At 39.9% G+C, this 27908-nt stretch overlaps 2 protein-coding genes across 5 annotated transcripts in view; one reads left to right on the forward strand and one right to left on the reverse strand.

Moving 5' to 3' along the window:
• Window positions 1-5798, reverse strand: part of SUPT7L (SPT7 like, STAGA complex subunit gamma) — a 10438-nt gene extending 4640 nt beyond the window's left edge. The window contains exons 1-2 of one of the 4 annotated variants that reach the window (XM_054728441.1): window positions 5741-5798; window positions 2505-3115 (exon numbers count right to left, since the gene is read on the reverse strand). In XM_054728441.1, coding sequence (XP_054584416.1) covers window positions 2505-2917 — 413 coding nt within the window. In that variant the 5' untranslated portion in view covers window positions 2918-3115; window positions 5741-5798. Of the gene's footprint in view, window positions 1-2504; window positions 3116-4534; window positions 4861-5736 lie in introns of those variants that run through there. The other 3 variants (XM_054728443.1, XM_054728442.1, XM_054728440.1) reach the window with 3 other exon arrangements.
• Window positions 5144-27908, forward strand: SLC4A1AP (solute carrier family 4 member 1 adaptor protein). Its single transcript, XM_028140203.2, has 14 exons — window positions 5144-5803; window positions 6032-6227; window positions 7817-7939; window positions 8697-8757; window positions 9100-9239; window positions 12530-12690; window positions 13508-13577; window positions 13899-14085; window positions 16114-16225; window positions 18606-18849; window positions 23121-23207; window positions 23800-23867; window positions 26116-26185; window positions 27427-27908. Exons 1-14 carry the CDS (start codon window positions 5150-5152, stop codon window positions 27474-27476), a joined length of 2223 nt encoding a protein of 740 aa, XP_027996004.2. The 5' UTR covers window positions 5144-5149; the 3' UTR covers window positions 27477-27908.

The raw sequence follows: 27908 nt of genomic DNA on the forward strand, positions 1-27908 counted from the left end.
TTGCACTTAATCACTATTGCAGAAATCTTAATCTTTCCAAGAAAAAACTTCAAAAAGCTGTCTGATCTCCAAAAATAATTTCTAACAATCCTGTAATAATGTACCTGTTTCCTGAAATTTCCTATCTATCCTGTCTCCCCTTGACAAAGGAAGTAAGTAAGTAGTTAAAATATAAAAAGTAGGAAAGAGAGAATGATTCTTCCCTGCTCCACATTTGGCATGTGTCCCCATTTGCTGTACAAAGAGTGCTGGAGGAGCTATCCGCCCACTGTACTGTTATCTGCTCAGTAGCAACTACTGCAGTTCACACAATAGTTGGATTATAAGAACACCAACTGCCAAATAACTTTTCCATCATCATTTCCCAGGCCAGTATCTATGCCAAATGCTTTAGGCCTCAGAAATGCCTAATAAACAGATAGCTTTTCTTGAGTAATATATGGACCTATATATTTTCAAAGGAAAATAATTCTTTTGGCACTCCCATACCTGATGCAAATTATTTTTGTTAGACAGCTTCTTAAATATGTATAAAACAAACTAGGAATGAATATTGGATGTTTATAGCTCTTAACAAAGTTAGAAATTTGACACAAGCTGCAAAATTCTAAATAACACCATCAATTTACTATGATGGACGTTATTATTTTGTTACCACTAAATTGCCCTCAAAATGGCACTGATGGCTACAGAGCAAGTGTTTTTAAGTTGGGCATCTCTATAAGAATATGTGCCACACATGTTATTACACAGTTATTCCTCCCACATTCACTATTCCAAAGACTTCACAGTGACATCATCTGGCCTTCATCTGGCCCGCTGCAACTTTTATGTATTATATTTATTCCTGTTCTTTCCTTATTAGTTTGCAACAATTACAATAGTACTATTATCATCAGTAGGCAGATGCAATAAGTGATATACAATATTACTTACGTAGACTTTTGCCAAACAAATTTAACCTGAATCTAATCTTGAGGAAATATCAGCAAATCCAGTAAGTGGCAGATTCTACAAAACAAATTACCTGAACTCTTAAAAAAATAAAATGCAATACATGAATCTTTTATTAGGTAGGTCCTGGATTGTGGAAAATTACAAAAGATATTTTGGGAACAACTGGTGGAATCTGAATATGGACTTATTATATGATATCATTTAATTAGCATCCATTATTTTTGGTATAATAAGATTGGGATTATGTAGGAAAATTTCCTTATTCTTAGGATAAAGTGAAGAATTTAGGCATGAAAAACTGTGATGCTTGCAACTTTAAAATATTTGGCATAAAAAAGTGTGTTTGTGTGTACACACACATATGGGAGAAAGTAAATATGCCATAATGTTAACAACTGGTGAATCCAGGTTAAAGGTACTTGGGTGTTCATTGTACTGTTATTTAAACTTTTCTGAAGGTCTGGCAAATTTCAAAATGAAAAAAAAGTAGTAATTTGGCACCAAATGTAAACATACACACTGACATCTAGTAGTAGTACGAGGTTATAAGTCAGTCATTTAGAGCATCTGGAGCAGGACTTCTCAAACTTAAATACACGCATGAATCTCCAGGAGATTTGTTAAAATGATGATTCTAATTCAGTGAGTCTAGGTGGGGACTGACATTGCATTTCTTTTTTTAAATATATTTTATTGATTTTTACAGAGAGGAAGGGAGAGGGATAGAGAGTTAGAAACATTGATGAGAGAGAAACATCGATCAGCTGCCTCCTGCACACCCCCTACTGGGGATGTGCCCGCAACCAAGGTACATGCCCTTGACCGGAATTGGACCTGAGACCCCTCAGTCCGCAGGCCGACACTCTATCCACTGAGCCAAACCAGTTAGGGCTGACTATGTTATCAAAATGAAAATAAATAACTTAAAAATCCCAGAATAATAATGTCAGAATAACTCTATGAATCTCAATTTGAGGACACTGAGCTAAATCCACACTGGCCTGTTTTACACAGTGTAGTACCTTGCTCCTAGTAAAGTGCATGGTAGGTACATAGTTTGCACTCAATAAATATTTGTTGCATCAGAAAAAAAAAATACAGACTTTGGATTTTGGAGATCAGGATTCAAGTCTTAGACTTCCCATTAATTACCTGAGCAACTTTGGCCAAGTCAGTGACTCTTAGTTTCCTCATGGAAATGTTATTGCATGTTCAACACGGTTGTTGGAAAGATTTTTTGAGAAAAGTAGATATACACTGAGTGGCTAGATTATTATGATCTCTGAATGCATAATAATCTGGCCACTCAGTGTATATCCTATATAATAAAAGGCTAATAAGCAAATTGTCCCCTCGACCAGGAGTTTGACCAGCAGGCAGGCCGGCCAACCGCCCATGTCCCCTCCCCCTGGCTAGGCTGGCCGGACCCCACCCCTGCACGAATTCATGCACCAGGCTTCTAATATATATATACTGAGTGGCCAGATTATTATGCATTCAGAGATCATAATAATCTGGCCACTCAGTGTAGTAAACCCTTAACTTACCGATAAAAGTCACTTTCCGGGTCACTGTGCCGAATCTGGAATGGTGCATTGGGATTCTTACAATCTAAAGGCAGGAGGTCATCAGGAAGAGGAGGTGACCCAGGGCAAGAGGGAAGAGGTTCGCTCTCTTCAGTCTTTACACCCTCCGTCTGTTGCTGATTCTGGGCCTGAGCTGTAGCAATGAGGTTGCGCAGACGTCGGTTGTGCTGGATTAGCTGAATGGTATGGATGGTGAGGCTGCATGGCTCTGAGGGGATATCCAGCATCGTAGGGGGCTTGGGCTTGTTGGCTGAGGGTTGGTGCAGGGGTGGGTCATGGACTTCCACCAGACGGAACTCCCGTGGCAGCAAATCAAAGGAACTTCTGTTGGTCTGGCTTGATGAGATTGGTATCTCTCCCCAGTATCTCAACATTTTTAAATAAGAAAAGCTTTCAAGTTAAATGTAGATGATATCCTAAAAGTAGTGTTTTTAACTCTCTGGCAGCTATAGCTTATAGGTTTCTGAAGTGAAAGATATGAAGTCTAGTCGTTATTTACATAAAAAGTAGGCTGTTTAAGATCACTTAGAAAAATGTCAGTGTCAGCAACTGTAGGAATAATGATGTTCCCCCTGCAGAAATTAAGAGAAATACAACCGTTACATGACAGTCATCAAATCACACATGATGATAATACCTACTGGACTAAATAAACCACAAGGTGGAATTTGGATTATAGCATCTGCGACTCTATTTTCCATCTCACTCCACTAACTTACTACCAGAATTACCATCATTCCCAATCCTGAACAATCTGCAAACCCAGTTACTTAAATGAGACCTGAAATATCTCTCAGAGTATCTTGACACATATGTCCTGGATCAGCAGGAGAAAAGGGAGTAAAGTTAAAAACAGGAAGAGGTGGTTCTCATTCTGTGCGTCAGGTATGGGAACTTTTAACTGGTCCTGGTGGAAAATGTATTAACAGTAATCCTAATGTGTTCAATTTCTGGAAGAATCTGAGACATTTCTGTTGACTCCTAACTGGTACTCCCTTCCTCCAGTCTCTCCTTGTGTCTAACTTATCCTCCAGTGCTGCTAAACTTCCTCTTTAAAAACGCAGATTAATGGCTTCCCATTGCCTATTGGGAAAAGCCAGTCAGAATTCTTCGGCCTACCATTCAACAGAATTCAAAACCTGTCTGCAACCCAGCTTTCCAGATTCATTGCTCACATGTTTCTTCAAGTTCAACAAACATTTATCAAATGCCAGGCATTATGGGAGGAGACAAAGACCAATGCAAAATCCCTGACCTGAGGTGAGGGAGAGAAACATAAAAAGAACATTTCGATATGAAAATACGTGACAAGTGCTGTTCTGGAGGCACAGACATGGTGCAGTGGAAGTCCATAGGAGCTTCCTGGAGGAAAGGACCCTCTCAGTTCTAGCAATATCATACTACTCAGTTTCCTGAGAATGCCATGAAGTCCCACATTTGACTCTTTAAGGCATTTCTCTGCCAGAAATTCCGGGACATCCCTGGTAGACTTGTACTCGTTCTTGTATAGCTTAAGTCACCACCCTCCATCACCTCCCCTGTACATCTCCCTCCATTATATTCTCACCGCACTTTGCATGTTTGATCACAGCATTTATCCCTGGATTTAAACTGGTACTTACCTCAACTGATTTTATTTCCCATCTATCTCTCAAAACCATCATCTTAGTGCAGTGTCAGGCTCACAGTAATTTACTGAGTGCTTACTATGTGCCAGACTTTGCCTTTAGTGTTTAATTCCATTTTCCCGACTACCCAATGAAGTAGATACTATTATTATCCCATTTTTCATATGTGGAAGCTGAGGCTCACTGCCTTGCACACTGTCACAAATGGCCAAGGGGGGAAAAAAATCAAGCCAGGCTTCTGAGGCTGCACTCGGAACCGCTTCACTATGCCGCCTCAATAACTGGTTTTGCAAAGAATAAAAGGATGAACGAATTAATGGATGAAAGAAGTGAATACAAAGCCGCCCTTTCCCCTAACTTCACCGAAAGAAGTACGAAGAACAGGCACCAAGCCCAAGGAATGAATGCCCCATGCCTCGGGAGCTCCTCGGCCCGGCGCAGGCACAGACCGCAGGGTCCTGGAGTCAGTCGCCGGATGGCCGGGGCAGCTGGGAGACAAGGAGGTCTGGTCCCGGACGGAGGCCAGAAGGCGCCACCGTTCACTGGCGCGTCGTGGGAGCGCGGCGGGGCTGCGGATCGCCTCCAGGGGCCCGCGGCTAGGATGCCTTCAGGCCCCGAAGGCTGGTGTACGGATCAGCGGCCCAAGGCTGCCGGAAGCGCTTCTTGTAACCGGGACCTAGGAAGTCTTTAGAACCCGGTGTGCAACCTCTAAACGCGTCCCCGTCGGACCGCTTCCCGACCGCCTTTTCTGCTTTCCTCCTGCTTATGACCTTCCTGTCGAAGGCACCTCTTCACGGCGCTCTCTTCACGCACCCGCACGTTCGCTGCCAGGAGCGGGCGCTGGGAGCCGGGGAGAGAGGGGCGTGGGGCCGGGGAGAGAGGGACGTGGGGCCGGGGAGAGAGGGGCGTGGGGAGGAACGTAGGGACCGAGGGGTGAGGTTTCCCAGGGGCAGCTTTCGATGCTGCGTCCGGTTAAGGATGGCTGACATCCCTTTGGCCGAGCCTACGGCTTCACAAGAACTCAATGGCGACTTCAAAAAGCCAGCCCTGCCGGTGCCCCCGGCGGTGCGGAGCAAGTTCCCGGCCGCCAATCCTTCAAACCCTGAGGAGGTGAAGGAGGGGTCCCCGGCACTGCCGGACCCAGATTCCGGGGAGCCCGACGTCCCTCCGGCTGGGCCGGAACGCGCGGAGACGGGGGGGACACCGGAGGAGAAGCCGCGGCCCCCTACAGCGGCTCCTGCTCCCGACGGCCCGGCCCGGGCCCCCCCTTACCGAGAGCCGCCGTGGGGCGGCCCCGTCACGGGCCCCTACAGCCTCGAGACCCTGAAGGGCGGCACGATCCTTGGCACCCGCAGCCTGAAAGGGACCCGTCGCTGCCTTTTCGGGAGGCTGCCTAGCTGCGACGTGTGCCTGGAGCACCCGTCCGTGTCCCGGTTCCACGCCGTGCTGCAGCACGGGGGCGGCCCCGACGGACCATCGGACGGCCACGGGCCCGGCTTCTACCTCTACGACCTGGGAAGCACTCACGGCACCTTTCTTAACAAAGCCCGCATCCCACCCCGCACCTACTGTCGGGTCCACGTCGGGCATGTTCTTCGCTTCGGCTGCAGCACCCGGCTCTTTCTCCTCCAGGTGAGTAGGAAAACCTAGACGGGAAACCTCTGGAGCGCAGCGGGCTGGGTTCCTGAGCTCCTGAAGTCTTCGCCCGGGGAGGAGATTCCCCTAGCCTAGTCAGTGATTGCAAAAGTGGAGGAAGCTGGCCCCCCTCCTCCAAACCTCACAACACATCGCCGTCTCTCTGAAAGGGGCGTCAGCGATCCTGAACTCTAAAATCTAAAAGCATTCCTTGGCATTCATCAGGGACCAGAGGAAGACCGAGAGGCAGAGTCCGAGTTGACAGTCACGCAGTTGAAGGAACTGCGCAAGAAGCAGCAGATGATGTTGGAGAAGAAGATGCTGGGAGAAGACTCCGATGAGGACGAGGAAATGGATACCACTGAAAGGAAGAGAAATACTGCTGGTCAAGATGATGAAATGGGCTGCACCTGGGGAATGGGTAAGACATTAAACTTGCTACTGAGGTTAATATTTAAAAGTCATGACTGCCCTCAAACCTTTTTTTTATCAAGCAAGTTTTCATGACTCTGGAGATAGAGAGGACAAATACAATGTTCACATGAGGTTACCAAAACCCAGAGAGATTCGTTTACTTTCCTGTAGTAAAACAATTGAATTATGGACACAATGGATTCCTTTTAATTTGTTTTACAAGTTCACTCCCTTGTTGGAAACTCTTCCTTAGCATACAGTTAGTTTGGTATTTTTACCATTTAAAAGTATTTTTTCATTATTGACTTTGATTATCACTGAAAGGGCTGGAACGACATTTAAACAAATAAATGGAATATTATTAGAAATAGGATATTACCTTGAATATTTTGTGTGTTGTGCAAATATCCAGAAATGTGAAATATCTAATCAGAGAGAGCTGGTCCCTTTGCCAGAGGAGCTAGGAATAGGTATTCAGGAGCTAGGAATATGAAAAGATAGAAAAGGCCTTAATATGTTGTCGGGAGGACAGGATAAATATGAAATTACTGTGGTAAATGCCAAACAAAATCTAGAAACCATGCTGGAGTAAGGTTCAGAGAAGAGAGCAATCACTGGGGACTTAGCCCTGCACTGTCCGTGGTAGCCACTAGCCACATGTGGTTATGGACACTCAGTGTGGCTAGTCCAAATCATATGTGCTGCAAATGTAAAAAACGCACTGGATATCAAAGACTTAGTATGAAAAAAGAATGTAAACTATCTCATTGATAATATTTTTACGTTGATTGTTTCTCTCTATTTTTTAAAATATACTTTTATTGATTTCAGAGAGGAAGGGAGAGGGAGAGAGAGATAGGAACAACAATGATGAGACAGAATCATTGATTGGCTGCCTCCTGCAGGCACCCTACTGGGGATTGAGCCCACAGGCCAGGCATGTGCCCTGACCGGGAATCGAACCCGAGACCTCCTGGTTCCTAGGTCTATGTTCAACCACTGAGCCATACCAGCCGGGCTATGTCTCTTTTTTAATATGGCTACTAGAAATGTTAGATTTACACACATGGCTTTTATTATATTTCTGTTGGGCAGCACTGACTTAGATCGTTGGGAAGGTTTATAAGCAGAAGGGTTTTGAGCTGTGACTTGAAGGAAAGAAAAAGTAGCCCTTAGGAAGCTGAGCATTGAGAATGGTGTTCAGGGCAGGTTTTGATGATTTTAAGGGAATAATGAATAGACCAGTCTATTTGACAGATATGAGAAGTATTAGGAAATTATATTGGAGGCAAGTATGAGACCTGGAGCTTAAGGTTTTGTTTTTTTTTTTCCATAGAAAATGTGGTAGGTAATTTTGCTTTTAAAACAGTGATGGGGTGGGGGGCAGGGGAGAGGGCCACAAAAACAAGTTGTAACTTGTTACACAATTTAGAAAATCGGAAGATGTCAACACTGGTGTTTTTGTTTTTTGTTTTTTTGACCCCCGCCTCTTCTTTTCATCCCTGATAACTGTATCTTTATGAAGAAAGGATAGTGGGTGTCATTCAGATGGTCTCTTTTTATATCTGATTGTTCTTTCTCTCCCATGTTCTGTAGGAGAAGATGCTGTGGAGGATGAGGCTGAAGAGAATCCCATTGTTTTAGAGTTTCAGCAGGAAAGGGAGGCCTTTTATATAAAGGATCCAAAAAAGGCTCTCCAAGGTTTTTTTGACCGAGAAGGTATGTAAACAGATTCTGACCCTCCTGGTAGAATGTGTCCACAGCAGTGTTGTTTCTGGATCTTCAGGTATTTAGAAATGCCATATTTTATCTGTCTTCTTTGTTCAGTACTTGCCCTTGTGGTCAGTTGTGTTACATTTATTTTGAAAATAGTAAAGATCTTAGTCTTTCTCAGCTTGGAAAAATGGAAGTTCTTTTTTTCTGACTTGCCTCATTCTTCTCAAAAGATCCTACATTTTGATGGCAGGAGATTGAGCCAACTTGTAATTTTTTTCTTTGTAATTCTTGGCATGGATTTTGATTTTATAGGATTTAAAAAATAATTCCACAGAGGATTGTTTCATTAGGGATTTGTTGAAGAACATCTAAGTGTGTGTATGCATAGATGTATATGTGTGTATATGAATTGGTTGCATTCTGCGCTTACTATTTATACTTCTAAAAACCAGGCAATTGTGACAATTTAACAACTAAGTCTCCAACTTATACAAAAAAGTGAAATCTATGTAGCGGACAAAGCTATGTATGGAGAGTTGATTGTTTTGATTTGAGTTTGCTTTTTTTCTGCCTCAAGCTCATCCTAACTTTATTATCAGATAATAGTCCCTAGGAATGAGGACTGAAATGCTTTGAAATTTAGCTTTCAGTGTAGTAGGAGAACTTGATATTCTTACTTAACTTTTGTTCTCTTTTCCCTTTGTATCAACTAGTAATTTTCAGATCCTGTTAAAATTGTCTCGTCTTTCTTTCTCCAAAGGAGAAGAATTAGAATATGAATTTGATGAGCAGGGACATAGCACCTGGCTCTGCAGGGTGAGGTATGTTCTCTTCTCATTAATGTCCATTTCTGGATAGTGGCCAATTTCAGGTTTAATTTATGGTTGTAGATAATTCAAAGAGTAACTTTAGTTTTAATTTTAGGCTATTCCTGATTTGGGGTCTTGATAGTTTAGTAACACTTATATTATTGAGGGGTGGGGTGGAATGGGTAAGAGGTAGAAAGAAAAGATTCGAAATCTAACCTTGGCAAGACAGAACAAAATGAACCAAGAGTTTGAAAAGCCATCTTAAAAAACATGATTATTACCATAAAATATTAATTCTTTTGTGTGAGGATTGGAGCTTAGTGCTGTGCTATAATTTCCTCTAAACCAATGCAGATTACCAGTGGATGATTCAACTGGAAAGCAGTTGGTGGCTGAGGCCATCCACTTAGGAAAGAAAAAAGAAGCAATGATCCAGTGCTCACTGGAAGCTTGTCGAATCCTTGATACTTTGGGATTGCTGCGGCAGGAGGCAGGTGAGTAGGAACACTTTTTTCTTAACTAGTTAACTGCCATGATATTTTGAATTTAATTAAAAAAAGGTCCGCTGCTTGCGTCTATAGATGCTTATGGCGTGCAAATGGTTAAAAGAAAGAAAAGAAAGAGGGAAGGGAATTTAACATAAAAGATAATAAAACCTTTTTTTAGGGGGAAAATGTAAATTGTACAGACTTCTGTGGAAGTGAGAAGAAAAAATTCCCTATCTCAAAACCCTAAGGTAGCGATTGTTTATGTTCTTTCAGACATTTTCTCTGCATACAGATGTGTGTTTTGAGCTAGATCCTTTAACAGAAACAAACACCTGTACACAAATGCAGTTAAATATTTATACTCTTTTGTGATTTATTTTTTTAACATAAGAATGTGTTGTGGAAATTATCCACATCATTACATTGCTTATCTCATTTTAAAAACTGGCACCTGGCCAAATGGCTCAGTTGGTGGGAGCATCATCCTGGGCACCAAAAAGGTTGTGGGTTTGATCCCCAGTTGGGATGCATAGAGAGGCAACTGATCGATGTTTCTCTCTGTCTCTATCTCTCCCTTCCTCTCTCTCTGGGGTTGGAATTTCTGTTTCTTGATTTTCATATGCTCAGATTTCTTGGCTTACTCCTTTGTTTTAGTGGGACACATCCTTCTGTGGTTTTGGCAGGTTAAAAAGCTGGTACCACAGTCGAGGGCATGGAGTCTTCAATGGATTTCACATCTTTTCATTTTTCTTGGCTTGCTCTCTTGTTTTGGTGGACATGCCCTAGTGGATTCCTGAAAAAAGATATGTAGCAAGTAAAGTATTACCTTCATTCTGAAAATATAATTATTCTAGCTTTACTCTTAGTTAATAGTTTGGTGAAAGAGTTTTCTAAGGAAAGGGGGTACTTTTAAATTTTAACGTAAGGGGAGTAAGATGGTATAGAGTAGACAAAAAACTAATAGTACCATAGTCCCCTGTTGATGGGCTTTATAGATTTTCAGTTAGAAATACTGATGCTTGATTTCTGTAGTATAAATTCCTAGAAGTAGAATTGTTGGATCTATATATTTATTGATTTCAGAGAGGGAGAGAGATAGAAACATCAATGATGAGAGAGAATTATTGATTGGCTGCCTCCTGCATGCCCGATACTGGGGATCAAGCCTGCAACACGAGCATGTGCTCTTGACTGGAATCAAACGTGGGACCCTTCAGTCTGAAGGCCAATGCTCTATCTACTGAGCCAAACCGGCTAGGGCTGGATCAATATATTTTTAATGTTGAGAGATGTTATAAGATTGAACATAAAAAAGGTTATATCAGTATACATTCCCAGCATACTGTTTGAGAGTCCATCTCCTCATACTCTTGCCAAATTGCTTATTAACCTTTTTGGTTGTTTGTTTTGTTATTAACCTTTTTTTTCATCAACATTAAAACAAAATGACTTTATTCACGGACCTGCTGTATTACATACAAAACTGTTTCTTCAAACTTTTTCTGTGTAATAGAATTATACTTTTTCTTTAATCCTTTTAAATGTACTGTAATGGTGAACATTTTTCACCCCATAAAACAATTTTACACCTTAAAATTTTTTGGGGGAGGGGCTCTTTTCTTAAAAATGTATCTTTATTGTTGAAAGTATTACAGATGTCCCCTTTGCTTTTTTTCCCATTGATCCCCTTCCACCCTCCTCTTCCAGGCCTTCGCCACACTATTGTCTGTGTCCCTGGGCTATGCATATCTATCTATCTATATAAAAGCCCAGAGACCAGAACGGCGGAACAACTGGAACCACCGGTGGTTATGACGCGCACTGCGGCAGCCAACCAGCCTGATCTGGGCCCTGATCGGCTCCCTCACCCCCTGGCCAGCCCGGCTCCAATCGGCCCCCAACACCCCAATCGGGGGTGGGGCTGGCCAGCCAACCGCCCATGGCACCTCCCCACTGCTGGCTTGGCCCGATGGGCCCCCATTGGGGTGGGCCAGCCGGACCCCACCTGTACATGAATTTGTGCACTGGGCTTCTAGTCGATAATAATAAAAGCATAATATGCTAATTAGATTGGACATCCTTCTGGATGAAGCCGGGGCTGCGAGGGAAGCCCGGGTGCCGGCAGCCGGGGGAAGCAAGGCCTACTCTTGCACAGATTTTGTGCATTGGGCCTCTAGTATGCATATAAATTCCTTGGTTAATCTCCCCCTGCACCCCACAGCCCCACCCCTGCCTTCCCTCTGAAATTGGTCAGTCTGTTCCATGCTTCTATGTCTCTGTATCTATTTTGTTCATCAGTTTATTTTGTTCATTAGATTATTAACTTTTTAATGCTTTTTTCTAGTCTAATAGGTGAGAAGTGGTATTTCATTGTTTTAATTTGTATTAAGTTAATTTTAAAAAGTTTAACATTTTTTAAATGTTTGTTGATCATTTGTATTTCTTTTAATATGAACTGCTTTTATTCTTTTTCAAATATTCTTTTGGATTATTGGCCTTTTCCTCATTTATCGCTTTCCTTTTTTACTCACTGATTTTTAAGAGCCTTTTGCTTATCAAATAAATTAGCCCTTTGTTTTAATTTTTTATTGTGGTAAGATATACATAACATAAAATTGACCATTTTAAGCATTTTTAAGTGTAAAGTTCAGTGGCATTAAATATATTCACATTGTTGTACAACCATCACTACTGTCCATCTCCAGAACTTTGTCATCATCCCATATTGAACCTTTGTATCCATTAAACACTAACTTCCCTCTTGGCCTCTGGTAATCACTGTTCTACTTCCTGTCTCTATGAATTTGACTATTCTAGGTACCTGCTATAAGTGGAATCATGCAATATGTGTCTTTTGTGTCTGGTTTTATTTCACTTAGCATAATGTCTCCCAGGTGTAGTCCTTTGTTTTCATAAATAGTTTGCCATCTTGTTGAATCCTGTCTTTTAATAATTGATGGTGATTTTTTTTTATTACGTTCTTTTAAAAATATATATATTTTTAATTAATTTCAGAGAGGAAGGGAGAGGGGGGAGAGAGAGATAGAAACATCAATGATGAGAGAGAGTCATTGATCGGCTGCCTCCTGCACGCCCCCACACTGGGGATCGAGCCCACAACCCGGGCATGTCCCCTTGACCAGAATCAAACCCGGGACCCCTCAGTCAACAGGCCAACACTCTATCCACTGAACCAAACCAGTTAGGGCAGATGGTGATATTTTAAGCTGCTTACCTACTTGCCTTCTTTCTTTTTCAAAACTTATTTTATTACCATTTATTTTATCTACCTCTAGTATCTCGGAAAAGGAAAGCAAAGAACTGGGAAGATGAAGACTTTTATGACAGTGATGATGACACATTTCTTGATAGGACTGGCCTGGTTGAGAAGAAACGGCTGAACCGAATGAAGAAGGCTGGGAAGATTGATGAGAAGCCAGAGACCTTTGAATCCTTGGCAAGTTTTACTAATAGAAGTAGCTATGGCAGTTTAATATTTTAAATAAAATAATGTATTTAAGATTTTTTTATAAGTATAATTTTTAAAGCAGTAGCATTGAAATCTAGTACTGAAGTATAACTTTTGTGATCTGCAAATTTGATGGCAACAAACAACTAGTCTTATGCAAGTTGGGAAAAAGTTTGGCTTGCTGCTAGAGTCTCTATCCACCTCTAGGTGAATATTGGTTCGTTAGTGAACATTCTTTGGATATGATGTTACATTCCACCTTTATCCCCCACAAAGAAAAAAAAAAAGAAAAGAAAAAGTTCCAAATTGGGACATTCTGAGGTGAAATTGACTTTAGGTTTCTGGCAGTCAAAAATCATGAAAGGAATTTTGAGGAGTATAGTTTGATTAATAGTCTTTTATTTGTTGTTGTTGATGTTTAATAGTTTTAAGCAGTGTATCCTTCATTAAATTATCATAAGGTGTTTTCACTATATTAAGTGGTATTCAGAGTTTAAAACATTACCAGCATCTATCCTTTTGATTTATTATTAAAAACAAATAGCTTGAGCTTTTTCTTTTGCATAAAATAAAGTCTGTGTTCTATACATTTATTCTGTTTAATTCTGAGTTCTTTAATTCAGAAATTAATTCAGTTAGAATTAAATAAACAAATGAAAAATGTTAACTATATAAAGAACAGATTTAACCAGACTTCAAATTAATCTTCTTAAAACTTATAATAATAGTGAAAATAAGAGGAGGAAGCTACCCTATTTTGAAAGAAGAAAAACATTTGCTAACCCTGTTACTTTGGGCATCACAGGTTGCAAAGTTGAATGATGCTGAAAGGGAACTCTCTGACATTTCTGAGAGACTGAAAGCCTCAAGCAAAGGTAAGGCAATGACTCAATTGAGTATCGACCATATGTAGTGCACTATGCTAGGCACTGGGCTACATTGGTTAATAAGATATATAGACTATGGAGCCTTTCTAAGGAGCTGGGAAGGACATTATACAGTATTTGGTGTAAATTCTCTATTTAATAGATGAAGGGAATGAAGCAAGGTGATGTCCCACAGCCTCTCAGCTATAACCTGTTTCCTTATTCCTAATATCAGTAATGTCCTTTGTCCAACTCTATGCTAGTGACTTTGGCTGCATTTTAAAACATTTGCAACCATCTTTCTAACATGCATTATCCATTTCCTGACAGCTCTATCAGAGTCAGCATCTCAGGACTCTTTAGATGCATTTATGTCGGAAATGAAATCGGGGAGTGCATTAGATGGTGTGTCCCGGAAGAAACTTCACCTGAGAACTTTTGAACTGAGGAAAGAACAACAGAGACTTAAAGGGTTGATAAAAATTGTAAAGCCAGCAGAGATTCCAGAACTAAAAAAGTAAGTCTTAGTTATACTTGGAGTTTTATTAAAAAAATTTTTTTTCTTTGTAATCATTATTTATTTGTGTTTAAAATTATTTTTCAATTGCAGTTGACATGCAATATTAGTTTCAGATGTACAACATAGTGATTAGACATTCATTTAATTTACAAAGTGATCACCGTGATATATACTTGGAATTTTAAATAAGCATGTTTGCATAGATAACATTGAATTATACTTTTATCTTTTTAGATAATTATTTTTGAATAGACATAGAATATAAGAAACACTTTAAAGCACAGAAGGCAGTCATTTCATAGAGTAACTAAAAACTCATTTCATTTGTGAACTATAGACTCCTACAGATTTTTATCCTCCCGCTGGAAGCTCACACGCGTACCCACAAACACACACACTTATACATGTGTAAACGCGCACGCGCGTGTACACACACACACAGACCCTGAGAGCCTCCCTGTCTCCTGTCCCACCTGTTTCATTGGAAGGCTCTGAATTTTATACTTCATCTTTTAGTGCAGAGTATACTTTTTAAAGAGCAACATGTGCAAAAGGCCCATTTCCCTAATGTGTAAAGACTAATGAATGATAAGGAGACAACCATCCACCCAAGAGAAAAATGGGCAAAGGTTGTCAACTGACAGCCACTGAAAAAGAAATACAAATAGCTCTTAATTACATAAAAAGATGCTCAACCTCCCTCATAAGAGAAATACAAATACTATAATGTAATACCATTCTATGATTTTAAAACCACAGGTGAATACAGACTATTTAAATTTTTTTTCTAAATTAAATTTATTGGGGTGATATTGGTTAATAACATTACATAAGTTTCAAGTGTACAATTCTGTTACACATGATTTGTTTATTGCATAGTGTGCTCACACAGGTAGTCATTTTAATGCCTGTATCTCTTATTCCTAAGAACCAGCTGACAACAGTTTAATAAAAATACTTTTTAAAAATGGGTAATTTCTTCCTTTAAAAGGGGAGAAAGCATAATTCCCTGAAGTTGATTCTATTGTGAACTGGTTTTGGGGAGATTATTAGAAGACATTAACCCAAATCCATTTGCAGACATCCAGGAGATTTTTGAATAATTTGTAAATAAGATTTCGAGACTAATTTTTCCCAGAGTTGGCTAGTGTGTTTAAACTTATACATGTTTCTGTTCACTACGAGTTGCTTATTTCTAAAACAACCTACTCAACATTTTCAATATTTGTTGAGACCACACAGAATAAATCTTTTAAAAATATTGTCAAGTTGAAAGACTGGGATGGAGACTTGACTTGGAGTGGTGAACACATGATTTAGTGTACAGATTATGTGTTGTAAAAGTGTACACCTGCAATCAGTGTCACCCCAATCAATTCTATAAAAGGAAAAAAAAAAAGATTGGATCTCTCTCTCTCTCTCCTCTCTCTCTCTCTCTCTCTCTCTCTCTCTCTCTCTCTCTCTCTCTCTCTCTCTCTCTCTCCTTTCTCTCTCCTCTCTCTCTCTCTCTCTCTCTCTCTCTCTCTCTCTCTCTCTCTCTCTCTTACACACACACACACACACACACACACACACACACTCTTTTTTGCTTTTAAACAACTGTGCTCAGAGTTGTGTGGTTATAAGTGTGGACTCCAAGTAAGTAGGGTACTTTGAGTCCTGTTCAGATGTTGGTGAAATAGGGCTTTACACCATGGATCCATCTCCTGCCACTTCGTGGGGGTGGGATCATCTTACACATTGCCAGTGACCTTTGTACTGTAAGTATCATTTTATGAATATGAAATCATGTAGCACGGTGTAAACTACTAGACTAAGGTAGGAGCCTGAGCCTCTTCTTGTCCTGAATAGCTCTGTATTTGACTGTCTGTAGTGTCATTGTCCATTCAAACTCTGCTGCCCTGAAGTCCTTTCATATGCGGAAAGTTTTGATTTGCTAAGTAGTTTCTTCGACAGTGTCACTGTGTTTTAGGTAAATTCTTGGCCTCACTGGAATAGATGTGTATAATTATTCTTTCTTTCTAGGACTGAAAGTCACACTTTAGATGCTGAAAACAAAGCTAAAAAGCTTACATTGCCTCTCTTTGGTGCCATGAAAGGAGGAAGCAAATTCAAATTAAAAACTGGGACAGTAGGGGTAAGTTGTGCGTCAAGATGTTAAGCTTCCAGCTTTCGAGTTATCTGAGCTAACTTTTCTCTTTTCAAGGCTCAAATGACTCATTGCATAGAATGAGTCATTTTTTTTTTTTTTCATAGTAATGTGGAAAAGGGCTGTGAACTTGGTATGATCACATCTTTCCCAGGTCTTGGTTCTTAGATTTTTCTCTTCAGTTTAGGGTTATCAAGAATTAATGAAAAAAAAACAAAAGAAAGAGAAAAAAAACAAAAACAAAACAAAAAAAGAATAAAAAAGGAATTTAAAAAAAGAAAAACAAACAAAAAGAATGAATTGATTTATGCCAATCAATTTGCATGTAACTGATTTATAAATTAGAATACCAGTGGGCTAATTTGTGATGACTGTTACATTTAAGAAAGGGTCTCCTGCATTAAATGCTTCACTCCAGGCTCAACTAACACTTGTTAGTAGCATAGTCTATGCACCTGGCTCCCTGTCATGTGGTTTTTCCTTTATTTAATCCCTCCAAAACCTTGTGATGTGTGGGAATTATTACCTCTCACAGGTGAGGAAACCGGGTCAAAGAGATTACATATAACATTACATACATCATCAGTACGTAATTGGACTGGCAGTCAAATTCAGGTCTTCTGTCTGTTGAGTTTGTGATCTTTCTACAATTCTCTAATAGTTCACTCATGTATATTTTTGCTTTAGTTACATCCATCCTTGTTTGTAGTTTCAGCTTTTAAAAGGTTTTCATCAACCCAAAGAGCTACACCTTGTGTATTAGCGTGCTAGGGCTGCCATAACAAAATACCACCGCCTGGGTGGCTTAAACAACAGACGTTTATTTTATCACAATTCTGGAGGCTAGGAGTCTAAGATCAAGGTGCCAGCAGGGATGGTTTCCTCTGAGGCCTCTCTCCTTGGCTTCTAGAAGGCTGCCTCTTTACATGTTCATCCCTCTGTGCATTTGCACCTCTCTTCTTATATTGGATTAGGGCTCCATCCTTATTTTTACTTAGTCACCTCTTTAAAGATCTCATCTCCAAATATAGGTACATTCTGAGGTACTGGGCATTGGGACTTCAACATATGAATCTTGGGGGTACCTAATTCAGCCAACAATCAGGGAAAACTGCCCTCTGGTGGCAGAGGTCTGAAGTCCTACCCATATGTTCTCAGTGAGTATGTGGTTTCCCAATCTGAGATGGAAGCTTTTCTGTCTTGTGTGTATGAGGGGTGGGGTGGGGTGGGGTGGGAGGGGGTTGGGGGGAGGATACTTATGCTGTAGTTAGAAGAAAAACTCTTGACTAAAAAGCTCTCCTTAGATGATTACTGAAATAAATCCTATGTTTAAAACATAATATACCCAACATATACTTTGGTATCTTCTCTCTATTCCTTAAGCTGTGATCTACTTTTTCTAATAATTTTATTTGAAGTTCTTTCCCTGACCTGGTGGCTCAGTTGGTTGGAGTGTTGTCCCATACACCAAAAGGTTGTAGGGGTTCAATTCCTGGTCAGGACACATACCTAGTTTGTGGTTTTGATCCCTGGTCAGGGCACATACAGGAGGCATTGTTTTTCTCTCACATCAGTGTTTCTCTCTCTCTCTTTCTCAAACAACAAAAACACAAAACTATATATATATATATATATATATATATATATATACATGTATGTATGTATGTGTGTGCATATGTATATGTGTGTGTATATATATATATATATATATATATATATATATGAATAGTTGGCCTTATTCTTCAAGAAATGCCTTCCTCAGGACCTATTTTACTTACTTACATGTCTTATTTCCTTGAAATTGTGTTAGATCTAAGATGAAAAGATTGTGCAAATGATTTATTTCTTAGAAATGTGTGTTTGATTTACTCCCTAGAAGGTTTTGTAATGAATTAAGATCCTTTAACATCATAAGTGGGTAACAGGACAGAATTCCTATAGCTGATACTCACCTGGAATAAATGCTTTAGTTCCTTACATGCTGTTTCCAGTACTTAATATTCTTTTTTTTTATTTTAAGCATAATTTTCTTTTTTTAAAAGTTTTTTTATTGATTAAGGTATTACATATGTGTCCTTATTCCCCCATTACCCTCCACCCCCAATTCATGCCCCCACCCCCTGTAGTCTGAGTACTTAATATTCTTAATATTCATACTTAATATGTTTTGACCTAGAAACTAACAAAAATACTCATTAAGGGTCCATAGATGGATAAAATTTCAGGTGAAAGTCCTACTTCCAGCAAACTTCTGCAGGGCTTTTCAGCATATTGAGATTAGACATTTTACACATTTAGCTTAACTCTCTGAAGAGATTTGTTTCTCATTATGTAGAACAACTTGCTCGGGGTTTTGTTTCCCTTACAGAAGTTACCCCCCAAGCGTCCTGAACTCCCTCCAGCTCTAATGAGAATGAAGGATGAGCCTGAAGTGGAAGAGGAGGAGGAAGAGGACGAGGACGAGGAAGAAGAGAAAGAAAAGGACGATCAGGAAAAGAACAAAGTGGAGGCTGGAAGCAGTAGGCTACGGCAGGGGAGAGGGCCAGAAGAAGCAGTGCAGGAGACGAGGCCTCCCATTGACCTCACACGTTCTAAAGAAACAAAGCAGCACGGTAAGGTATTTCTTTATGTAAAGCATTTGCATAAATTGTGGGTACCTTTGAAAAAGCAGAGCTAGTTCTTGCCTGTGCACTTTTTGACTTTGAAATACTTTGTGATATGTGATACAACTGATTCTGCAAACATGCTTTCTTTAACTGCCAGTCATTTTTTATCCTCATTGCAAAATAAGGGCAGGTATTTTCAGTCTGTTCAATTATGGAAAATTGAAAGCTAAAGAATCTGAAACTCTGGCTACTGTGGTCAGTCCTGAGCTGTTGCCACTATATGATGGGAGAGCAGTGGAATATGGTAGATGGTGAGTCCTGGGGAGGTGGTCTCAAGATAAGCCTCCCCTTACTCACGTATCCTAAAGCAGATGCTAAGCATAATTATACCCACTGGACATACTTCTCAGGAAGCATCATGACATTCATTTTTTTGTCCATGGTGCCTAGTAGAGAACCTGGCGTATAGTATTTACCCACCACAGCAAAGATTTGATGAAAAAGGGAATTGATTGGTTTTTTAAAGTATTTTCTTCAGTTATAAAAGGCATTTATGCTCATTTAGAAACTGAATCATACATAAAAGGCCAAAGAAGAAAATAGAAATCGCCCATGATTCCAACCTGAAAGATGATAGTTTATCTTTTTAGTATCTTATTCCTGGTCAACTGCAGGGGTTATTTTCCTACAGGTTGGCCAAACTGCTTAGCAAGATTAAGTCTGCACAGAAAATAGGGAGCAAGAGGGACAAAAACAAGAACTGGCATTAAATGTGTGTGAGTGTGTGTGCATGTCTTGTCTGCATAAAACACCAGACCTGGTATGTAGACCTTCTCTTGAAACACCTTCAGTTGTTTACAAAATTACCATTTCCTTCTCTGAAAGGGGTAAATCTTTTTTTTAAATTCTCCTTTATTTAGTTAATGGCAAAATGCTTAGCCTTTTCAAAAATGGTTCTTATATTTACTTTTATTTTAAATATATATATTTCATTGATTTTTCTTTTTTTTAATATTTTATTTAATTTTTATTTGTTTTAAAATAAATCTTTATTGTTCAGATTATTACAGTTGTTCCTCTTTTTTACTGCATTGCTCCCTTACCCCACCCCCCCACCACTGTCCTCATCCATAGGTGTATGATTTTTGTGCAGTCTCTTCCCGCACCCCCCCACACCCCTTTCCCCCCGAGAATTGTCAGTCCACTCCCTTTCTATGCCCCTGATTCTATTATATTCACCAGTTTATTCTGTTCATCAGATTTTTTATTCACTTGATTTTTAGATTCACTTGTTGATAGATATGTATTTGTTGTTCATAATTTTTATCTTCACCTTTTTCTTCTTCTTCCTCTTCTTAAAGAATACCCTTCAGCATTTCATGTAATCCTGGTTTGGCAGTGATGAACTCCTTTAGCTTTTCTTATCTGTGAAGCTCTTTATCTGACCTTCAGTTCTGAATGATAGCTTTGCTGGGTAGAGTAATCTTGGTTGTAGGTTCTTGCTATTTATCACTTTAAATATTTCTTGCCACTCCCATCTGGCCTGCATAGTTTCTGTTGAGAAATCAGCTGACAATCGTATGGGTGCTCCCTTGTAGGTAATTAACTGTTTTTCTCTTGTTGCTTTTAATATTCTCTCCTTGTCTTTTGCTCTTGGCATTTTAATTATGATGTGTCTTGGTGTGGTCCTCTTTCACTTCCTTTTATTTGGGGTTCTGTGCACTTCCTGGACTTGTAAGTCTATTTCTTTCACCAGGTGGGGGAAGTTTTCTGTCATTATTTCTTCAAATAGGTTTTCAGTATCTTGCTCTCTCTCTTCTTCTGGTACCCCCATAATTCGGATGTTGATACGCTTGAAGTTGTCCCAGAGGCTCCTTACACTATCTTCATATTTTTGGATCCTTTTTTCTTTTCTGGTTGGGTGTTTTTTACTTCTTCGTATTTCAAATCTTTGACTTGATTCTTGTGATCCTCTAGTCTGCTTTTGGATCTCTGTATATTATTCTTTATTTCAGTCAGTGTATGCTTAATTTCTAGTTCGTCCTTTTTCATATCCTCGAGGGACTCACTAAATTTATCGGCGGTTTCTAGAAATTTCTTGAAAAACCTTATAACCGTGGTTTTGAACTCTATATATCCAGTAGTTTGCTTTCCTCCATTTCTTTCATTTGTGACCTGTTTCTTTGTCTCCGCATTTTGGCTGCTTCCCTGTGTTGATAGAGTGGCTTTGTGTGCTAGGTGTCCTATAGGGCCCAGTGGCTCAGCCTCCCCAGTTACCTGAGGTGGACACTCTTGGTGCACCCCTTTGTGGGCTGTGTGCACAGTTTTGTTGTAGTTAAGCCTTGATTGTTGTTGGTATCACTGGGAGGAATTGACTTCCAAGCCAATTGGCTGTGAGGATCAGCTGTGTCTACGATGGGAGAACTTCTGTGCTGGAGACACCCTTATGAGACAAGACTTGCTTCAGTGGGGCTTTGGTGCTCGTTGAGTCTGCCCCCTGAGTGTGTCCCTTATGGATCTAAGGAGTTGTAATCTGGATGGTCCCACTCTGACCACTGGGTACACTGGCTCTTGGATCTCCAAGGAGGTGCTAATTTAGCCTCTGCCTGAGGCCTCCCAGCAGGAGCTACGGAGAGATATGCAGATTCTTCTTCTTTGTTTGGTTTTGGAGGTTCCCAGATGAGGCCCAGCTGTGAAGCAATGCAAGCTGCTCTGGGGCCTTGGGCCTTCTTTTGGATGTTCTGGGTCTCTCTGACTCAGCTGCAGTTTGTTAGTAATTTTAGATTTCAAAGGACCAGGCCATTCATATGCAAAAACCTCTGAGCACAGCTTGGGTGGGGCAGGGTCTCAGGGCAGAGCATACAGCAATGGCTGACCGTTGGCCCTGCCCTAAGAGGGTCTCAGTGTTCCTCAGTAATCACTTCAGGCACCTCTGAGAGAAAGCCGCCCTCGAATTCTGCCCGATGCCAGACAGTCCAGTTTCTCCCCGTATGAGTCTGAGTCCCCAGAGTCTCGCCCGGAACTGGAGTTCAGAGCAGTCGGGAGCTTGTGTCTCCCTCCAGATTGAAAAAGACAGCCGCGTACTCAGTTGCCAGCCCTTTCCGCGCACACGCCTCCCGTACCTCTGCACTTTACTTCTGCACCTCCTCTGAGTCTCAGTATGCTTTTCTCTTCCCTCCTAGTTGTAGAATTTCCACTCAGCCAGCCTTCCTGTGGTTCTGGATGATGTCCGTTTTGTCTTTTAGTTGTAGTTTTGAAGTGGTTGTGCGAGGCAGCAAGTTCAGGTGTTTACCTATGCCGCCATCTTGGTTTCCTATTTTATTGATTTTAGAGAAGAAGGCAGAGGGAGAGAGAGATAGAAACATCAATGATAAGAGAGAACCATTGATTGGTTGCCTTCTGCACGCCCCCTACTGGGTACCAAGCCTGCACCCAGGTATGTGCCCTTGGCCGGAATCAAACCTGGGACCCTTCAGTCCACAGGCTGATGCTCTATCCATTGAACCAAACCAGCTAGGGCTATATTTACTTTTTATAACTCTGGTCTTTGAGCTATACAGCAGGAAGGGGAGAAGTTAGTATGGTACTTTTCTTTTTTTTTGTTTTGTTTTGTTTAAGGGACCAAAGCAAATATTTGTGTAAAAATAGCAAACTTTAAATTTGGTTTATAAGATACATTAATTAGTAAATCTGTAGCTGATTAGAATTACTTTAGGCCTTTTTGTTTGTTTATTTGTTTGTTTAACAACATTGGGATCATATTTTACATGCTATTTTATAACCTATGTTTTAAAATATTCTTTAAAAATGTGGTTTAATTAGGGACATAGTGGTCCATTACATGCATGTGCCGTAACTTACTTAATCAGCTCCCTGTTGTTAGACAGGTAAGTTATCGGTTAATTTTGGCTATTTTAAACATATTTGTATATAATAAAATCTTAGTGCTCATCTCTGATTATTTTCTTTGAATATGTTCCTGGAAGTAGAATTTCTAGGATATGTACATTTCAAGGAATATATAAATTTTTAAGGCTTTGGTAAGTATTGCTAAAAGTTTTATCTTAGAAGTGGCCAGTTTTTAAAGTGGAGAATTGGTGATTCTATGTTAGACATCTGGAGGCACATTTATTGAAAACTTAATTTTAGTTGAAGCTAATGATAGTAAAACTGGATGATTGTGTATTTATTTAGCTTTCCTTGCTTCTGTTTTTGTTTTCCTGGTTCCTCACCAGGAATTAAATAATAACAATATGCTTTGGTTCTGTGTTTTATAGAAAACAGGTCTCAACTCAGCCAAATGGAACAGAATAAAGATGATCAAGACATTAGTGAAACAGCTGCATCACGTGAGGAACCCTCAGGCAAGTAGCACAGCCGACTCCATTGTTGCTCTTCACACAGGCAGCCGATGGATGTCCCAGAGGAGGGGTGGATGCTGCTGCCGGGCCCTGGAGAGAATTGGAATATATGAGAGGTTTATGTTTGATGCCATCCCATTTGCCTTTCTTTATTCCTCTGGCCATGCAAAGCCCTCCACAATTTTACATTTCCCTGAATTGAATGGGTGCCTGCCATGGGATTGATTCCAAAACTATTAAAAGAAATTGGTTGAAAGTTTGGCCTAGTCAAAGGACTTTTTTCTGGTTTTCTACTGCTTTTAACTGTAATAGTTAAACTGTGGTAAGTAAAGTCAGCTCCATTTTCCTTCACCTATTCAAATGGAGTGATTATATTCAAGTTTGTAGAATAGCTTTAGGATTTGAAAATTAGGGTTATTAGTGAAGGGAAAATTATCTTAATATACAGTCTTTACAATAGTAGAAGGACTTTTTGAGAATTCGATTGTTATATGTTTTCTTCAATAAATATAATGCTCTCTTGGAAAGAATGTTTTTTCTATTTTATTTGTTTTGAAATAGCTATTGCCTGTTTTTTTTCTTTTCCTTAAATTAGTATCAAAGAATGAATATGGGAAAAACAGAGATGAATTGAAGAAAAAGAAAGCTCCTGATCCAGGCAAAGTAAGTACTTTAGTCATAATCTTCACTTCTCTGGAAGTAAAAATGAATCCTCTTGTCATGGACCACATCCAGACGAATGAATCTTTAGGGACTGCCTTAGCAGAGCTCCCAACTGCCTTATATCCCCTCTTCTAAAAGCCTGGACTCTCTTTTTTTTTTTTTTTTTTAAATGCATTTTTATTGAAGTCAGAGAGGAAGGGAAAGGGAGAGAGAGATAGAAACATCAATGAAGAGAATCATTGATTGGCTGCCTCCTGCACACCCCTTACTGGGGATCAAGCCTGCAACCCGGGCACGTGCCCCTGACTGGAATCGAACCCATGACCCTTTAGTCCACAGGCCAAAGCTCTATCCACTGAGCCAAACCAGCAAGGGCTCTCTTTTTATTTTTGAGCGTTTACTTTTTGAATTCTCTATTCTTATCTCCATCTATCGTGCTCCTTAGAACTGCTCACATACTTCTTTTATTAATTTGTGAATCTTCATATCCTAGTATGCCATACAAAGTCACTAGAGTGATATATTCTTATTTTCCTCCTTTTATTACACAGAAGGTAGGATGTAATGTACTGCATTCTACATCTTGTTTTTTTTTTTTTTTCTTTGTTGTTAATCCTCACCCGAGGATATTGTTTCCATTGCTTTTCAGAGAGAGTGGAAAGGAGGGCAGGATGGAGAGAGAGACAGAGGAGAGAGAAACATTGATGTGAGAGAGACCCATCACTTGGTTGCCTCTTACACGCACCCCAACTGGGGATCAAACCTGCAATCCAAGTATGTGCCTTTGACCTGAAATCGAACCTGCAACCCTTTGGTGCATGGGCCAACACTCTAACCATTGAGAACGTCGGCCAGGGCTACATCTTGTTTGTTTATTTTTTAACCTATTATGGAAATCATTGTTTATGAATACACCAAGAGCTTCCTACTGTATGAATCTACTCTATTTAGCCAGCCCCCAGTAGACAGGCACTTGTGTTGTTTCCAGTCTTTTCTTACAACAGAGCTATAAATAACCTTGTATATACATAATTTTGCATGGATACAGTAAGTTCTCAGAAATGAGATTGCTAGGTTGTGTGGGGAGGTCCTTAAGACCACCCTCAGGCTAGGTAATTCACAAGAGGCCTCACAGGACTCAGCATGTGGTTGTACTCACAGCTGTGATTTACTGCAGCAAAAGTATATACCAAGCACAGTCAGCAAAGGGAAAGGTACATGGGGTGAAGTCTGGGGCACAAAATTCCTAAGGTCCTTTTCCAGTGGAGTCACACAGGCTGTGTTTAAGTCCCCTGACAACGAGTTGTGACAATTTGGGAAATGTTGCTAACCAGGAAACCTCATTAGAGACTCAGTATCCAGGGTTTTTATTAAGGACTGAGATCACATAGGCTTACTCACCCCATGACTGGCATGTGCCCAAATTCCATTCTCCCAGAAGAAAAGCAAGTGTTCAGCATCAATCACATTGTTTTTACTTACAGTTTAGGCACAGTGAGCCACTCTTACGGTTAGGACAGTAGGAACTTCCTGATATCCAAGTTCTTAGATGCCAGCTAAGACCAACTTGCACACAGGACTTTCAAAGGATAACCATCAAGTCAGCTATGCTAATTTGTTCCTGCACTTAGATCAAAAGGCAAATGCTGAATTTTCCTCTGCGGGAAAGAGCTCAGACCTGTGTTAACTGCCCCTTTTAAAAACATCACTTCACTCTCTCTGGCTGAAATCAGCTCGTTGAGGCTTTATAGGGAAAAAAATAATCAAGGTTCAGAGAGAGAATGCTCCCCATTTTTTAATTACTTATGTCAAGATCATTAATGGGAACTGTTCTCTCTTTGTTGTTGTTGTTTTTTTAAATAGATTTTTATTGATTTCAGAGAGGAAGGGAGAGGGAGAGACAGATAGAAACTTCAAGGAAGAGAGAGAGTCATTGATCAGCTGCCTCCTGCATGTCCTATGTGGGGACTGAGCCCGCAACCTGGGCATGTGCCCTGACCTGGAATTGAACAGTGATCTCCTGGTTCTTGGATCGATGCTCAACCACTGAGCCACTCCAGCTGGCTGTTCTCTCAAAAAAAAACCAAAAATGTTTTTATTGATTTTAGAACGGGAGAGCGAGAGAGAAACCTAACACACAACATGGGCACGTTCTGACAGGCATGGGACAATAATTCTTAGAGTTAAAAAAATTATTTTTAAAGAGTTAAAAATTTTTTAAATAAAATAACCTATCTTTTCTTTCCAGCTTCCACCAACACTTTCCTCCAAATATCCAGAAGATGACCCAGACTATTGTGTCTGGGTTCCACCTGAAGGTAGATTGTTTTTACTTTTCTTTTCCTCCAAGATTTAGTTAGTATATTTATGAATATGTAATACATAGGGCTGGGCAAAAGTAGGTTTACAATGGTAATACAAATAAGTAATACAATATTTAATAAATAATAACACAAGAATAAAATAAGAATATTCGCTTTTTTCTCAAGTAGAATATCATAGAAATAAGTTTAATCAACCCTTTCTTTTTACACTATACAAAATTTTAATTAGAAAATGTTGTTGAGATGTTTTCCAAATAAGGCAGAAAGGGGTGTTATCTGGGGTTTCCTACAATAAAATATTTTCTGATTATGTCACTTTGAATGCTTATTCATATAATGTTTTTCTTATTCCAGGTAAGTCAAACAATGTAATTTACAAAATTGAAAGCATATTCTGTGCCTTGCTCTTTTGCACTTATCACTATGTAGAGACCCTTCCATAGTTATTGATAGGGGTGTGTGTGTATGTATGGTTGCATAATTCTCTTTTAAGGTATGGCTATACCTTTATTTATTTAATGAATGTTTGCTGTGTTTCCATTCTTTTGCCATTACAAAGAACTCTGCAATAAGTAACCTCTAACACATGTAATTTTACAAGTGCAGAGTTACATGTGTAGAAAAATATTCATAAAAATTACATGCTGGATCAGAGGCTATGAACATTTTATTTTATTTTTATGGATTTCAGAGAGAAGGGAGAGGGAGAGAGAGATAGAAGCGTTAATGATAAGAGAGAATCATTGATTGGCTGCCTCCTGCACACCCCCTACTGAGGATCGAGCCTGCAACCCTGACATGTGCCCTTGACCCGAATCGAACCCAGGATCCTTCAGTCTGCAGGCTGACGCTCTATCCAGCTAGGGCTAAAGATATTATAAATCACATTCTATAGACATTGTGCCATTTACATTCAGACATATACCCTTAAGGCAATATAGAAGATTCTTGTTTCCCCTTATGCTCACACAGGTTGCTTTTTCCGTGGATTGGGTTTCTAATATGTTAGTAATTAATAGAAATTCATCTTCGCTCTTTTGTCTGCTAATGTTAGGGCAAAAGTGAAAAGAGGACCATATTTTGAAATTGTATGCAAAAAGTCAAATGTCTATGGCAAAAGAAACATTTATGTGTTTTGTGTTTTACTGTTTGGTCCACTGATGTCTTTTCTTTTCCTTCCAGACCTTGGAAAATTGAATGTCTTTCTTTCTTTCTTTTTTTCTACTCTGATGTAGGTCAAAGTGGAGATGGCAGGACCCATCTTAATGACAAGTATGGCTATTAATTGCCTCAGAATCCTAAAGGAAGACCTTGTGGACCATGTGATATGGGATATTTAGGATAACATATCAAGTTGAATATCCAGAGAAGGCGTTCAGATGATCATTTGTGAAATATGGTGATTGGCCTTCTCTCATATACTGTTGGCTTCCTAAATTTATGTACCCATCTGATTTTCTTGAATTTGATATTTATGTTTAAAAGTGTTTGTGTATGTATGTAAAAAGGAACCATATATTTTGAGACTTAGTAAAGTAAGAGACATGACTATGTTAAAGTGAGAAGGTGAAGATGGCTCATGTTTGTTTAAGGCCACATGTCTTTCATTAAGCTTTAGGGACTGTGCTTTTCCCGAGCGGTAGGGTGCTTCTGGCCATTAGACCCCAGGATTCACTGATGTTGCCTCCTCAAAGAGTGTTGAAATATGAGGTCACGC

Source organism: Eptesicus fuscus, chromosome 16 (genome assembly GCF_027574615.1).
Source record: "Eptesicus fuscus isolate TK198812 chromosome 16, DD_ASM_mEF_20220401, whole genome shotgun sequence".
Classification (NCBI taxonomy): domain Eukaryota; kingdom Metazoa; phylum Chordata; class Mammalia; order Chiroptera; family Vespertilionidae; genus Eptesicus; species Eptesicus fuscus.